The sequence below is a fragment of the Apodemus sylvaticus genome, chromosome 12, assembly GCF_947179515.1.
Source record: "Apodemus sylvaticus chromosome 12, mApoSyl1.1, whole genome shotgun sequence".
Classification (NCBI taxonomy): Eukaryota; Metazoa; Chordata; class Mammalia; order Rodentia; family Muridae; genus Apodemus; species Apodemus sylvaticus.
Genome location: NC_067483.1, coordinates 34,505,958 through 34,522,077, shown reverse-complemented (window position 1 = coordinate 34,522,077; position 16,120 = coordinate 34,505,958). Strand labels below are relative to the sequence as shown.

Sequence of the window (16,120 nt, the reverse complement as noted above, 5' to 3'; positions counted from 1 at the left end):
TGGGCTACTGTAGCATGATCTTCACTTAGCAAGACACATGAAGCCTGCTAAGGAGAGCTCACAGTCATAAGGGATCAAGAGCTTGACAGGCAGATAATGCCCCCCCCCCCCCCCAAATATTACAAAATAGTTGTGATGGTGTGGTCCTTCTGAGAGGGTCTTGTAAACCTTCGACCTTCTACACTGATATAAGTATGGAAAGTTGGCAACGATTTCAAATGCCCCTGTTCATTCACTTCTGTACTTCTTATAAGTTTAGATGTACAAATCATATTTGTAATTTTACATTTTCTATTCTATTTAAAGAATACTTTTTATATTGTTTCAGTATTACATTTCTTTAGTATAGGGGACATATTTGTGCCACGGTGTATGCGGAGGTCAGAAGACAAGTCTTAAGACTCCATTCTCTAGTTCTGGCATATGCAGTCGGGGGACGGACTTAGTTCAGCATGCTCGGCCGCAAGCACCCTTCCACGGAGCCATCTTGTGAGCCTGAAAGAATGCCTTTTAAAACGTGATTTACGGTGCTGAGGGCGCCGCTCAGTGAAACAGCATCTGCTTAGCCTGCCCAAGGCCCTGAATTTAATATCCAGCACAGAAGGAAGAGGGAGGGAGGGGGGAGGGAGGGAGGGAGGGAGGGAGGGAGGGAGGGAGGGAGGGAGGGAGGGAAGAAGGAAGGAAGGAAAGAAGGAAAGAAGGAAACAAAAGGAAGGGAGGGGGAAGGAAGGAAGGAAATGAAAAAAAATGCTTATGACCAAACCACCTTCAGCACAGAAGCCACAACACTATATAACATCCACTGTGGGAACCACAATGAGATGGCGTCCCAGACACCAAGCAAGGCAGTGCTCAGTGCTCTTGTGGGCCTGAGTCCCAGCCCACCCTGTGGAGCCTGTCGATTAGGGGAAGCAGGCCGGACAGCAGACGTATTTATGGTTGTTCTAAATGTTCACGTATTCCATTGCCGTAAAATGTCATCATTCCATTACTGCAGTCCCTAAACAGAGATGTTAGTGGGTGGCCCGCTGACAACTCTTCATAGCTGGAACTGCATGGAAATGAGAGGTTACCTTTTTACACTAGGAGGGACATCTAGTAGAAGTTTGTGAAATCCCTAGGTCACTACCTAAGAGTGTGCTGCATAAAGGAGGAGTCAGTAACAGAAGTGTAACGGGCCAGTGTCACAAGAGAACTGATCTTTGACAGGAGAATCCCAAAGCCAGGGTTTGGAATTACATAATTACATACATGGGCACACAGCACGTCATAAAAGCTTCCATAGCTTTCTTCCTCCAACAAGACTGTGGACCGCTAGCCTCTGTTCAACTAAGAATTCGAATATGAGAAGATGCTGTGGATCTAGTGAGTCTTCAGATGGCAGCCGTCCTCTCTGCTAAACAGGAAAGGGCATTCGCACATGTCTGAGCGAGGACACGCCTCAGCGTGGCCCCACCCTCTTCTCCCGGGGAAGGCCGTGGACTTCCTGGCGCAGCAGTGGAACATGGCGTTGGAAAAGCAGAATTTAAAATAAGTCTCTAGAATATCTGTCTCCCTTCCCCTCCTGCCAATAACAGTGGATAATAAAAAATATCAACCCATCTGGGAAGTGCTATTCAGATGCTCATCAGTGCTGTTCTTTGATTGGAGTAATGTTCTAATATTATAAAGACCATCACTTGGGAATTGGAGAGGGTTGTGCTGCTGTCTGTCAAGGACATGCTGTTCTCCTGTGTTTACGCTTTCTCATCTCCTCCATGTACATTTCCAAGGTTGGCAGTAGAAAAGTGTGTCAGGTCAGTAAGTTAAACATCCAGGCTGACAACGGAAAGCCTGGGCTGTGGGCTGTGTACAGGCTGAAGGCCTCCCCCTTGCCTCAGCTCTGCGGGCACACATGTTGGGTACACCCTTGTCTAGAGCTCGCCTCCCAGTTTATGTTTTAGGAGGCTGGTCCTGCTGCGTGGTAACTAAACTTTTCTTATGAAGTAGTCACGAGTACCTACAGACTAGTGCACTAATAATGTCTCCTCATCCGTTATCAGGATGGAAAGCCAATGAACTGTAATTTCATTCCTTTGGATATAAAATTAGACCTTTGGGAAGACTTACCAGCAACCTTTCAACTAAAACAGAATCGCTCTCTGGTAAGAAGAGTTTTAAATAAATTTATTTATTTTAAATAAAATTATTTTCATAACTGTAGAGATGATTTTTACTTTAATGAAAGAAGACCTCATGGCTTATTGCGGAGTCAGAGTGCAGGCTACATTCTTATCCATTCAGTCAGTGTCTGTTAAATTCCACTGGTGCTAAAAATACATGTGGAATCTGTTTCCTTGGTGAGTGATCACACCTAGTACTGCTGCTGCTGCTGCTGCTAAAGACAGAATCACCCTCACATGGGCTCACTCCCATTCATAGGATTAGCAGCTATGATGTATCTGTCAGAATCACACTTATCTCTTAAGGTTAAATTCTAACGATGACACATTCCCGGAGCCAGGATGTTGCCACCCACGTGACCCACGTGCTGCAGGGAGGCCAGGCAGCTGCCAGGAAGGCCTTAACCTCACTGGGCACTGCACACGGGGATTCTGCCTGCTTATTTCCGGTTTCTACTACCCTGATAGTGGGACGGAAGCATTGCTCAGGGGACACCTGCACCCTGTGAAAAGGAACAGGTAGCAGGGAGCTATATTCTTGGCATCAATTAATACTGACCCTCAGAGACATACTGACTGAATAGATGCATATGTTGATACATAGATATATGCTACATAGCTGATTGATAGATTCATAGATAGATGATAATTAGATAGAAACATACATAGGTAATAAAGCTAAAGCCAGTGAACCAGTTGCCCGTAACTGATTGATAATGAACAATCATGCTGACCGTTCCTCAGCAAATTTACTGCTGGCACGTGACCTGTGATCCTGAGGAATCTAATACAGTGTGAGTGTCACAAGTTGCACGGTCCCCTGTGGCCCCACAGGCCCTGCTCCCCGGAGAGCAGCTTTTCCCGGTTGCTGCTGGGGTCTACACCTTCTTCATGTCGCTGTGAAGGCATTCTCACTGCTGGTGCCTGTGTGTTCAGAGCACATGAAGTGCCTTTAGGGCCTTGGGATTGAACTGGACATAGGCAATTTATCACATGGAAATACTGTCAAGTGGAAGAGAGACTTTAGCTGCCGGACTCAACCTGTTTGAGGGATACCATAAGATCAGTTCTCCCGTGTTGCACATACCTGGCCTTCAGAGGAGGCTGCACCAAGAACTGTTAAGACCTCGCCATTTTTGTTCTGCCAGATTCTGAGGTTCGTCCGCGAGTGGAGCAGTCTGACTGCCATGAAGCAGAGGGTTATCAGGAAGAGCGGGCAACTCTTCTGCAGCCCTCTGCTGGCTTTGGAAGAGCTCACAAAGCAGCTGGCCAAGGAAAACAGCACTAGAAGGTAAGCCCTTTCTTTGTAGATTGTTTCCCAGCGCCATTTCTATAGATCTGAGGCGCCTCGTGGAACCAGTAGTGAAGTGTGGGTAAATTAGGAGGAAATTATGCTGGGGATGTAGTGTGCTGATGGAGCACTTGCCTAGCGTATACAAAGCCCTGGGTTCCTTCATAGCACTGAATAAACCAGTGACACACTTGTGGTGGAGGCATGCGCATCAGGAATCCAAGTCCATCTGCAGCTATATGGGGAGTTCAAAGCTAGTCTGGGCAACGTGAGACCTTGTTTTAAGAGAGAAGGAAGGAGGGAGGGAGGGAGGGAGAATTAGACTTCAAATAGTGGTTATGCCATTTTATAGCAACATAGTTCTATATGTAGTGAACATAATCAGATCTGCTAGAAGGTAGCAGATTGTCTGGATTTAGCTCATCTGGAATCCTGCACATTAACAGAGAGACCCGAAGCAGGGCTTAACACACCTGTGACCTAATGAACAGCCTTAGGTAGTTACTAACAACTAGAGACCTTTTACCCTTAGGGCCTCAGAGCAAGCCCTAGGACTCTTATCTGCCCTGCAGAAGAAGAGTTGGTTCTGTTTTAACACACTACCTGTTCCCAGGAGTGTAAAATAACTGTCAGGCCCATGGCTGGAAAATGAAGGCTAACTGTGACACATTTATGTCTCATCTGCTGTCTCCACCAAGAGTCCATTTCTAATATCCATTCTTGACTTTGTAAGCACCTGCACTCTCCTCCGTGAACCTCTCTGTGACCATAATCCTGGTTTTCGCATGGAGTGAACAGTACCGGGGAAGTTGCCAGCTGTCCTGTAGCAGAGTACCAAACCTACCTAATACACCTTCCTCCATTTGAGTTAGCAAAGAGGAGGCTGGAGAGCTGGCTCAGTGGTTGAGTACTCTTGCTGCTCTTGCAGGGGACCTGGGTTTGGTTCCCAGCACATAACAGCTTACAATCACCTGTAACTTCAGTTTAAGAGGATCTAGTTCCCTCCTCTGACACCATGTTCCCAGAAGGGAAAAGTAACTGTCCTAAGGATCAGTTTTGCTCCTAAGGGTCACAATTTCTGAAGACATCATAGATTATAACAACTACAGAACAATCCTAACATCTACCTTATGTAAAATCAGTCGTGGGAATGGAAGAAGGAGAAGAAAGCTCTTCAGGGTTCACATAGACACCTTGGTGACTGATCAGAGAGGAAGAGAAAGGAAAGTCTTTCAAGTAAACCTTTGTAGCCACAGAGGGCAGCAGCTCAGCAGCACTGGTGTCCTGTGGTGGAGCCTCAGGGTGTGGCAGTATTAGGAATAAAGGCGTATCTAGAGAGCAGACATGGAACACCAGGCTGAGTCTCCTTCCTCCTTGCCATTCTACCTGGGTACTCTTCAGAGGAGCCTAATCTAAGAGCCTCTTAGAAACCCTCAGCCCAGAAGGCATAAGGGAGAAGCACCAAACTTCACTCCCTACGAATGCACAGGGACAGGGGTGGGGTGGGGGTAGGGTCTAGATTCTGTCTTTAAAATATTAAATGTCAGGCTGAAGACATGGCTCAGTGTGTAAATTGCTTGTCTAAGGACCAAAGTTCCTACTCCAGCACCCACATACAAGCTGGGCAAGTGGTAGCCTGCCGTAAGTCCCAGCAGTCAACGCAGGGCACAAATAACAGCAGTCGCTGGAGCAGTTAGCTAGCTACACTAGCCAAATCTGCAAAGATTCCAGATTCAGAAAGATACCCTGTGTCTTAGGTTTCACTGTTGTGAACAGACACCATGACCATGGCAACTCTTATAAAGACAAACATTTAATTGGGGCTGGCTTACAGCTTCAGAGGTTCAGTCCATTATCATCATGGCGGGAAGCACAGCAGCGTGCAGGCAGACATGGTGCTAGAGGAGCTGAGAGTTCTACATCTTCATCTGAAGACAGCCAGGGGGAGGTTCCCTTACTCACTGGACAGAGCTTGAGCATAGGGCCTTCAAGCCTACCTCCATAGTGCCACACGTCCTCCAGCCTCCTAACGGTGCCACTTCCCATGGGCCACGCGTATTCAAACCACCACACCCTCTTTTAGTAAATAAAGTAGAAAGTGATCTAACAGCATACCTGCTATCAATCCCTGTACTCCAAATGCATTCGCACTCGCAAACATATATTCTCTCTCTCTCTGTCTCTCTCTCTCTCTCTCTCTCTCTCTCTCTCTCACACACACACACACACACACACACACACACACAGAATGTCTCGAGAACAACAACAACAGAAAATATAAATGTACTAAATATTGGGAGTCCAGAAGAGAAATGACTACATCCCCAACAAGATCACCCTCCACCAGCTCTGGGCCTTATCCAAGCTGGAGTCTTGCAGCTAGCTTCCAAGTCATCAGTTTTAGATGACCAGCAACAGTTGAGTTCTCAGAGACCAGGCTGATTTAAAGGCATCCCTGTCATAGTTGACCCTCTTCCCTAGAGCCCAGGATTATATCCGTCACAGTGAACCACTCTCCAAAGCACACACTGCTGTTCTTTCAAAAATGTCTCTACTAGCATTTAACCCAGAAATTGGTTTTGTGGGTAACATATTCCTTCTCTGTTTGCCATAATTGAGATAGATTGACCATAATCCTTTTGGGAGTTGGCATTTTTCCTGAATGTCGCAAACCACAATGAAAAATGAAAATTGGCAACTTGACACGACAAGTCTTGAAAGTGTCAGTTCTCCCCTTCAGCTTTCTTTTTTTTTTTTTTTTTTTTTTTTTTTAAGATTTATTCATTATATGTAAGTACACTGTAGCTGTCTTCAGACGCACCAGAAGAGGGCATCAGATCTCTTTACAGATAGTTGTGAGCCACCATGTGGGTGCTGGGATTTGAACTCATGACCTTTGGAAGAACAGTCGGTGCTCTTACCCACAGAGCCATCTCTCCAGCCACCCCCCCCCCCTTCAGCTTTCTAACTGGTCTCTCTTGTACACCCATGCCTTCATGTGTGTGACCTAATGAACTTACTGAGGATAAGAAGCATGGGAGAGGAATTATTTACTGGAGTATAGGCATTTTACCAGTGGCTACATGGAGCATTATCTGCGCCCCCAGAAACTCCTATATGAGAAAAATATACTTAACATCTAATTGTTCTAGATACATCACCAAAGAAGATGTTGCCACAGCTTCCATGAATAAGGTGAAAAATGATGGGGGCCACGTCCGGCTGATCACCAAGGGATCCATGACCCAGGACACCTCTACAAAGTAAGTGTACAATAGTACTCACACATGGCTGCTTCAAAGGTACACACCACTTTCTGTGATCACTGCCTCCATGGGATCGCCACGTTAGCAGTCACAAAACAGAGGCAGGGTTTAATAGCTTTTCGGCCCTTCTAACAACACTCTTAGGCCCATGAACTCATCATCTTAGACACTGAAGATGAGGAACACCCGAAACCAGGAGCCTATGTGACCTGCCACCAGCCAGGGTAAAGATATAAGGGGACCTGAGCTCCGTCTGCCATCTGGCAGTCTCGGTCATAGCGAGGTGTGGCTGGGATCCTGATCAAGTGAACATGTGTCCTGTTGTGTTTCATTTCTAATTTTTATCTAATCAACTTGGGAGTTTCCCAGAGAAGCCTGATATTTAGTAAGGATTCTGTTCTGTCACTCCGAGACAGTCCCTTCACCCTGTAACGTAGCAAAAAGGAAGAACCCATAGTGCTCTGAGGCTGAGGAGATACGTGACCCAGAGGGTGAGGGCCTTTCTCCGTAGTTTGAATGAGCATTTCAAGTGTGTCTCACTGTCCAGCGTCTGATGTCTGGAAGTGTTTATCGGGAAGCACCTCAGTGTGACTTAAAGAGGCTGCTTGTGTCAGATTAATCTTTGTGGCGTGGCTTTTCTCGAGTTGGCTGACCTATGTGGTACTGACTACAGACATTTCGTCTCCCACTGAACACCAAAGCTGAGCCCTCCCTACAGAGCATTACAGATTACTATGTGGTATTTTGTTCAGTTGTAGAAAGCTCGACGGAGCCTGTGTCCCATCTCTGAATCCCTGCCCAGCTGACCTCACTGCTGAGCCCTCCCCATCCAAAGGCTACATTCAGGCTGTGGATAAGGAAGGAAGGCCACTCTGCCTCCGCTGCCAGCATCCCACGTGCCAGCCCGAGCAAGGAGCCAAAGCCAGCGCCTGGGACTCACGGTTCTGCTCCCTGAAATGTCAGGAGGACTTCTGGATCCGGTCCAATAACAGTTACCTGAGAGCCCAGGTGTTTGCAGCAGAACATGGTGTGTGTCAGCTGTGTGGTGTGAATGCACAGGAGCTCTTTCTGCGGATGAGGGACGCCCCTAAAAGTCAGAGGAAGAATCTCCTCGGTTCTACCTGGACTGCCAAACTCCCACTGGAGCAGGTGTGTTGTGAAGTGTGTCCGGGCTGACCGTGTTCAGAAGTGCACAGGGCTAGAGAGGATGCCGAGTCACCGTCACCGCCCGGCCTCAGCAGTCGCAGCAGTCGCCATGGTGCTGCTGGCTTCCGTCTCCTTGCTTTCCTCCCTCTCCTTTTCTCCCCGCTCTCTTCCTCTCTCCTCTCCTCTCTCCTCTCCTCTCCTCTCCTCTCCTCTCCTCTCCTCTCCTCTCCTCTCCTCTCCTCTCCTCTCCTCTCCTCTCCTCCTCCTCCCCTCCCCTCCCCTCCCCTCCCCTCCCCTCCCCTCCCCTCCCCTCCCCTCCCCTCCCCTCCCCTCCCCTCCCCTCCCCTCCCCTCCCCTCCCCTCCTCTCCTCTCCCCTCCTCTCCTCTTCTCCCTCCTTCCTTTCTGCTTCCTCCCTCCCTCTTGTCTCTCTAACTCTGCCTCTCTCTCATTCTGATCCTTCCCTCCCCTCCCTGTCTCTCTTCTCTCAGCTATTCCTTTTGAAAAACATAATCACAGTGCAAATGACAACAGTTAAGAGAATTTTACAATTCCTCCATTATGCTAAGTGCACATTTGCCTCCCAGGATTGTCTCACTTATTTTCTTCAAATTAGGATGAAGATGTGTCTCCATTGCGCTGTGATGCCCTCTGCTCCCCTCAGTCTCTAGCACCCCCTCCCTTCTTATACAGTTGATTTGGGAAAGAAACGAGATCATTTCCATTGCATTTCCTTCGTTCTGTGCCTCGCCATGTCCACAGCTGTTCTCTGACTTGTTTCCGGCCCTGACAGCTTCCTTTAATGGCTGTACAGTCTAGAGCTGTGCTTGGATTCTGGTCTCTGTTTTAAGAAGTGATTAAGTGGTGGTGCATGACTGCAAACAGACACTGAGCAGCTCACAGATCTACCCCCAGTGTGTCCGGGCTGACCGTGTTCAGAAGTGCACAGGGCTAGAGAGGATGCCGAGTCACTGTCACCACCCGGCCTCAGCAGTCGCCATGGTGCTGCTGGCACAGATCTACCCCCAGTGTGTTAGTATCTTAAACAGGGTGCAAGGGGGTGTCTTAGTGAGGATTTCTACTGCTGTGAAGACACCACAAGCACGGCAACTCTGATAAAGGAAAACATTTCATTTTTCCTGACTTGCAGGTCAGAGGGTTTAGTCTGTTATCATCATGATGGGAAACATGATAGCACACAGGCAGACATGGTGCTGGAGAAGGATCTAAGAGTTCTACATCTGACCCGCAGGCAGCAGAAGCAACTGGGTGCCACACTGGGTATATATGAGACCTTGAGGCCTGCACCCACAGTGACACACTTCCTCCAACAAGGCCACGCTTACTTCAACTAGCCCATACCTCCTAATAGTGCCACCCCCTGGCCAAGCTTTCAAACATTTGAGATTGTAGGGGGAGTTCCTATTCAAATCACCAGAGGGAGTAACCCCAGAATAGAGCTTACAATGAAAGGGCCGTGTGGTCATCCCATTATAAAACATGATTTTAATAAGGCAACTCATGGCTAATTATTGTACCTGGCAAAGTCGTCATCTTGTCAGCATTCTTTCAGCTTCCCAAAGCTCAGTCAGAGGTGTGATCTCCTTAGGAAAACTATTTAGTTTCCAGCTTAAAGAAAATGTTTAATTTTGTGGTGTGCTTAATCAAAAAATTCCAAGTAATCCCTGCCTGCTCACATTGGATGACTTCCTGTCAGCTAAACAAAGTGTGTATTTTTAGTCACGTGCCTTTAGTTCCAGCACTCAAGAGGCAAGGGCAAGCGTGTCTCTGCAAGTTTGTAGCTAGCCTGGTCTACACAGTGAGTTCCAGGACAGCCAGTGCTACATTACATAGTGATCCCCTGACCATAGATAGATAGATAGATAGATAGATAGATAGATAGATAGATAGATACATACATACATACATACATACATACATACATACATACATACATACATGGATGGATGGGTGGATGGGTGGATGGATGGATAGTGATTCTCTGACCATAGGTAGATAGATGATAGATAGATAGATAGATAGATAGATAGATAGATAGATAGATAGTGATCCCCTGACCATAGATAGATAGATCGACAGACAGACAGAAAAATAAATATATAATTTTTTAATAAATTACATATTTTAATTTACCTGCTACATTATATAATAGAACTAGCTAACAATCTTAAGAGATGAATTAGTATATCTCTTGGCTATGGAGAAGTGCCTTTTTTCTCTATTGGCCTTTCTGAGTTATCCCTTGCCCTAGTTGATGAGGACGTGCCCTTGAAAGAAGTCAGCCAGGCTCCCACACTCCTGGGCCCTGCAGGCCTCCTGAAGATGCGCACTGAAATGACCCAGGGTCTTCTGAAAGTGGCCTGTCTAGGACTAGCTGTCACAGGTTAGGTGTTGCACCCAGGGGTGCTGAGGGAAGATGCCTCAACACCAGGCTCAAACTGAGTGAACGGGTATGTCTGCGGTGAGGCAGTCAGCCTGTGCGAGCTGCCCCAGGGGATCTGCTACACATTGCCCAGGAACAATAAAGTCCTTTGGCCCACTGAGCCTGTCATTTAAAGCTGCTCAGAGGGTAAGAGCTGGCTGCAAAAGGCGCCTCTGAGTGGACTTTTCCTAAGGATATGCCATTTAGAATGACATTTGCAGTTGCCTCTAAAACTCAGTCTGTATCTTCTAACAGAAAGCCCGAAGAGAAACAGGCAGTGACAGAGGTCGGCGGATCAGGTTCCCTACCCCAGCTGGCTGTGGGCACTACTCAGGAGTCACACATTCATCAGATCACTGGTCCATCACAGAGCCCTACATGCTCTCTTAAAAGTGCTTTATGCATGTCAGTTTGGCTAGCACCATTTACTGAATAGGTTGCCTTTTTTTCCCAGGGGTCCACAGCTGTGAGGGTCCATTTGGGGGTTCTCTATTGTGCTCTGTGGCTGTAGGGTCTGTTTGGGGGTTCTCCATTGGTCTATGTGTCTATTTTGTATCAGCACCCTACTGTCTATCACTTTGAGGTCTCTCTGTGTTTCTGCTTTAGGGTTGAAATAACCATGGGTTCCTGTAGCCAGCATTCATGAAATTAACTCTAATTTCTTTCTTATCCAAGATTAAAAAGATAAAAACTAGCTTTCATACTAATCTCTGATGTTTAAACAGCTGCAGTACCCCCGAGGTACACTGGCTGTACTATCTCAGGTAATGTTCAGATGCATCTCCTTATAGCATAGGACATCACTAGCTAAGTGGGTATGTAGGCCGGCCTAGACACTGGCTGTTTTAAGTAGCTACCATTGTTTATTTCAAACATGCAAGGTATAGAAATTCATTGTGGAGATTTCATGCCACGCCAGTCTATACAACCTGGGAGACTGGTAAATAACAATTTCTGGCCAGCACTAGGGATGCACCTCAGCTGGTAGAGGGCTTGCCTAGCACACACAAGAGCCTGAGTTCCATCCCCAGCATGCATGACCCTCACATGGTGCTGCAGGCCATAACCCCAGCATTTGGGAGGGAGTAGATGATCAAGAGTTCAAGGTCATCCTTGGCTGCATGATGAGGTCGAAGCCTGGGATACAGGAGATCTAGCCTACCATTGATGGAGGAACAAACGCATTTAGGTCAGCAATAGATGGCTATTTAATAACTAATACTGAGAATAAATACGTAAGACAACTTAAAGGGACAAAACCAACCAATTTGCCCCCAGTCTATCGGGAGCATAGGTATCTTGTACTTAGCTCATCAGGTTTTCAGAATGTGTTAGGTAGCATGGGGGAAACCTCTTTTAGACACGCATTTTATTGCTTTCAGATTGCTAACTAGGAGGGTTTTGGTTCTTTTTGGCTTACAACAAAAGCTATAAAAAGCAGTCCTAATGTGTTTCTCCCTGTGATTTTGCTGAGGGAGGGGTTTCCCAGCACAACCCAAGGTTCCCACAGCAGATATGGAAAGTTGCTGATAGTGTGTTCTTACTGCAGCTAAATGAGATGCTGAGGAACCCAGGAGAAGGCCACTTTTGGCAGGTGGACCACATCAGGCCAGTGTATGAGGGAGGTGGACAGTGCTCCCTGGAGAACCTGCAGACTCTCTGCACGGTGTGCCACAAGGAGGTCAGTGACACCCACACATATGCCAATCCAGGCAGCCCTGGGAGGACGCCCTGGGGAGTACGGCACACGGGTGGTGGAGGCTGAGGACGCACATGCGCCCATCCAGGAGCGGAATGGCATGGGGTGTCCCCTCCTCACTCCCGACACCTGACTCTGAGGAACTTCATAGTCACAGAGTAGAGGCTGGCTGCTGCCCTCTTAGTCACAGAGGAGAGGCTGGCTGCTGCCCTCTTCCTTCAATGTCTGGGCTAAGGATGGGGCGCGGTGGGTAGAACACTCACCTAACATGCATGAGGCCCTGGTTCCATCCCGGCACTGCACAAAGTGGTGTGTTGATGCCCTTGGGAATTGGAGGCAGGAGGATCAAGAGTTCGTGGCCAGCTGGATGTGGTAGTGTAACACCCAAGAGGCAGGTGGAGCTCGGAGTTCCAGGCCATTCTGAGGCACCCAGTGAGCATGGGGCTGGCTCTCCAAGACTGTAGAAGCCACCAGTGAGAACCCCGTCTTCTCTGGGTTCGTGTGTTTTTTTGGATTCCCATGAAAACTGTTCATTGGACTTAGCAGAATCTGGTTCTGTCACATTTGACTTTCCACAGTGTCTTATGTGTTGAGTTGGGAATGAATTTTCTGAGTTGGATCCAGAAAATAAAAAGTAAACAAATTTTATCAACTGAATACTGGAGTTTTAAGATAAGTACCCTCTTAGATGCGGAGACTCGAGGCTTCCCCTAGTTCCCACTTAGATGATTCATGGTCTTCTGGGTAGTGAGACGTTCTCCACAAGAGGTTTTCTTGTAACTGAGATCAGTAAACCTAGGATCTCAGGACCCTTCCTGTGGGTAAGCACTGCATATATGGATAATGTGCATTTTTCTAGACTCCAGCACAAGGCTTTCTCCCTACCCATGGTGCCTGTGTTAACTCCTAGAGAACTGCCCAGCAAGCCAAGGAAAGGAGTCGGGTGAGGCGATGCTCTCTGGCAACAAAGCATGGGTCAGACATCACTCGGTTCCTGGTGAAGAAGTAAGGCAAGACGTAACAGAAGCAAAAAGCCTACAGGTAGAAGGCGTTGTCACAATTTATCTTCATGTTTGTTTGGTATTTTAAGAATGGGAAGTGTTTAAACATAAGCCATTAACTGAAATTTAGATTTTTGCTAAGCTGTCTTAATGTTACATACTTAACAGAAACCGAGGGATGCTGGGAAGTTTCTGGGGTCTTACTGACTCACGAAGATTGTCAATTATGTTTCAGCAAGATTTTGTTCCACTTTTCCCCCTTATGTACCTTAATCAGTGCATGGCTCATAGACAGTGGGGACAGATGGATTCCCACAAGCCTGACAGCGCTTGGTTCTGGACTGTGTATTATACATGGAACACCCAGAACAGGGACAGTTTGAGACAAGCCGTCGTTATTAAGGAATTATTAAGGCTCGGGTGCAGGTTTAGGGCACTGCCTCCTCGCTTGATTTCTGGGCCAGCTATCTTTATTGAAAAGATGCTTCTGTAAATGAACTGGCTGTAAGCATGCATGGTGTCTGCAGACCTGGTGCACTCTGGGAAACCATGAGCAGAGGTGAGAGGTCACACTGCGGCACAGCCTCGCTTCCAGTTGTCTGCTCCCTTGTTCCCTTTCACAGTTTGATTTTGTTTAATGTGTAAAACCAGGCTAATTGTCAGGGCAGCCTTCATCTCCTCGTCCTCCTTTCCTGGTTTTAAAATCCTGGTAGTATCTTGATTTGTTCTGTTCTTTAAATAAACCTTGGTTTGTTTTAATTACGTGTACGTGTATCCCTGTGGGGGTGCAGGGGAGATGTGCAGTTGCCCGCAGTGGGCAGAGCAGATACTATTATCTCCCAGACTTTGTCACAGCAGCTATGAGCCATTCATCATAGGTGCTGCAAACTGATCTCCTAACCACTGGACCATCTCTCCATCTTCAAACCCTATTTTATTAATTTTATTTCTGGTACCTCATTTAAAAAGAAGGATGACCAATGAATTGCGATGGCACACGCCTTTAATCCCAGCACTCAGAAAGCAGTGGCAGGTGAGATCTTTATGAGTTTGGGGCTAGCCTGATCTACAAAGTGAGTTCTATGGGCCAGGCAAGGCCATGTGGTGAGACCCTGTCTCCACAATAAAGTGACAGTGGGGTTGGGAGGTAGCTCATTTGATGAGCTGCTGGCGACACAGCATGATAGCTTGAGTCTGAGCTACAGAACCTGTGTAAAAACCTAGGTGTGGTGGCAGGCCTGTGACCCCAGTACCAAGTAGCCAGAAACAGAAGGATCTCTGGGGCTCCCTGGCAGACAGTCCAGGGAAGAGGTAAGCTTCCGGTTTAGTGAGAGACCTTCTCAAAAATAAGGTATCGAGCAATCAAGGAAGACACCTGATAGCAACATGTGGCCTCCACATGCATGTTCTACACAAATACACACACACACACACACACACACACACACACACACACACGTGATACAATTCACTACATAAAAACAATCAGAAGGTTAACATGCTTCAGACACAGTGGTACCCTTAATGAGACACATGCTAATGATGGACTGGAGAGATAGCTCAGTGGGAAGAGCGTGAGCTGCCCTTCCCAAGCTGGTTTGGGTCCCAGCACCCATGTGAACCTCACGACTGTCTGTGACTCCAGTTGGAGGGATTCAGATCCCTCTTCTGGCCTTGGACAATAGCAAGCAAATGGTCCATAGCCACACATGCAGGCAAAACATCCACACATACAAGAATAAAATAAATTTGAGGGCTGGAGAGATGGCTCAGACGTCAAGAACACTGGCTGCTCTTCCAGAGGTCCTGAGTTCAATTCCCAGCAACCACATGGTGGTTCACAACCATCTATAATGAGATCTCAAGCCCTCTTCTGGTGTGTCTGAAGACAGCTACAGGGTACTCACATACATAAAATAAATCTTAAAACAAACAAACAAACAAAAAGGTAAATTTGAAAAAAATGTAAATAACCTTTTAAAAAGAAAATAGGTATAATAACAGGAAAGGAAGAGAAGCCATTCCGTCCATGTCTCCTGAAGGAATCGTGACGATTCAAAGACCATCACTCTCAGATCCAATTACATCCCCAAAGGCTCCCGCCAGTGCACACACTGGAATGTAAACTGTGTAAAATGCTCCTTTAAGCACTTTACAATTTTAGTTAGCAGCTCATAGGTTACACCTTTTTATGCGTCATGAGCTTGCCTTGCAGAGTCATCGAGTCTCGACCCGACCCACTGCGTGAGACCAAGTAGAGCAGGCCTGGCCTGTGCTGTCTGGCCTCTTCTCTGCACACCTGGCTCTTCTCAGCTTCCCGCCTCATTTCCAGTAGCCAATCATCATGGTTCACAGGCAAGGAGTGCAGGCCCAGTGCCCGCCCCTCCCCTCCAGTGTGCATAGTCAGTAGCAGACTATACGCCCCTCCCCTCCAGCGCGCACCTTCAGTAGCAGACTGTAGTCTAAGTAGGTCAGTCAGTGAGCTTGCTCTATTCACTGCAGTGGAAATTCTAAGGAGAGAGCTCTTAGATGTCAGTTATGCCTGTTTGTTTCTTAGCAGGCCCCAGACCTTAGCACAACTGACTCCATGATGGTCGTACCATTCAGGCCGTAGAACTCAACATGCAGACAGTACCACCTGCCAAAACGAACACAGACACCTAATCCATCAAAGCCCATAGGGAAAAGCCTCTACATGTGCAACCCTTGCTCTTTGACTTCTATAGTTCTGCTTCTGGCTGATGGTTCTTGTTAACTGAAGCATGACAACCCAGGACAGAATGTGTGTAGCCCTGGGTTCAGTTCTCAGTGCTACAGTTGGGGGTGGGGAGGATTTGTGTGTAGGCGTTGGGAATGTAGTTCCATTGGCAGAGAGCTTGCCTAGAAAGCACAAGGCCCTGGTTTCTTTCCCTAGCACCACAAAAGCCAGGCATGGTGGTAGTGCCAGTAATCCCGGCACTGGAGAGCTGGAGCCGAGGTAGGAGGGCCAAGAGCTTCAAGGTCACCTTTGACTTCACAGTGCATTTGAAACCAGCCTGTGGTGCATGATTCTCTGTCTCAAAAAGACACTAAGAAGAGCAAGTGGAGGACCTGAGAGAGAACAGGGGGGCATGG

General features: G+C 47.4%; 1 protein-coding gene across 8 annotated transcripts in view; it reads left to right on the top strand.

Annotated features, from left to right (window-relative positions):
* The window catches only part of Zranb3 (zinc finger RANBP2-type containing 3), a 144,825-nt gene extending 131,060 nt beyond the window's left edge, over window positions 1-13,765 (top strand). For 6 of the 8 annotated variants that reach the window (XM_052200483.1, XM_052200485.1, XM_052200490.1 and 3 more), the window contains 6 exons: window positions 2,043-2,144; window positions 3,311-3,453; window positions 6,606-6,716; window positions 7,472-7,868; window positions 11,856-11,987; window positions 12,916-13,765. In XM_052200483.1, the coding sequence (XP_052056443.1) occupies window positions 2,043-2,144; window positions 3,311-3,453; window positions 6,606-6,716; window positions 7,472-7,868; window positions 11,856-11,987; window positions 12,916-13,014 (984 nt within the window). In that variant the 3' untranslated portion in view covers window positions 13,015-13,765. The other 2 variants (XM_052200484.1, XM_052200486.1) reach the window with 2 other exon arrangements.
* The last annotated feature ends 2,355 nt before the right edge of the window (window positions 13,766-16,120 follow it).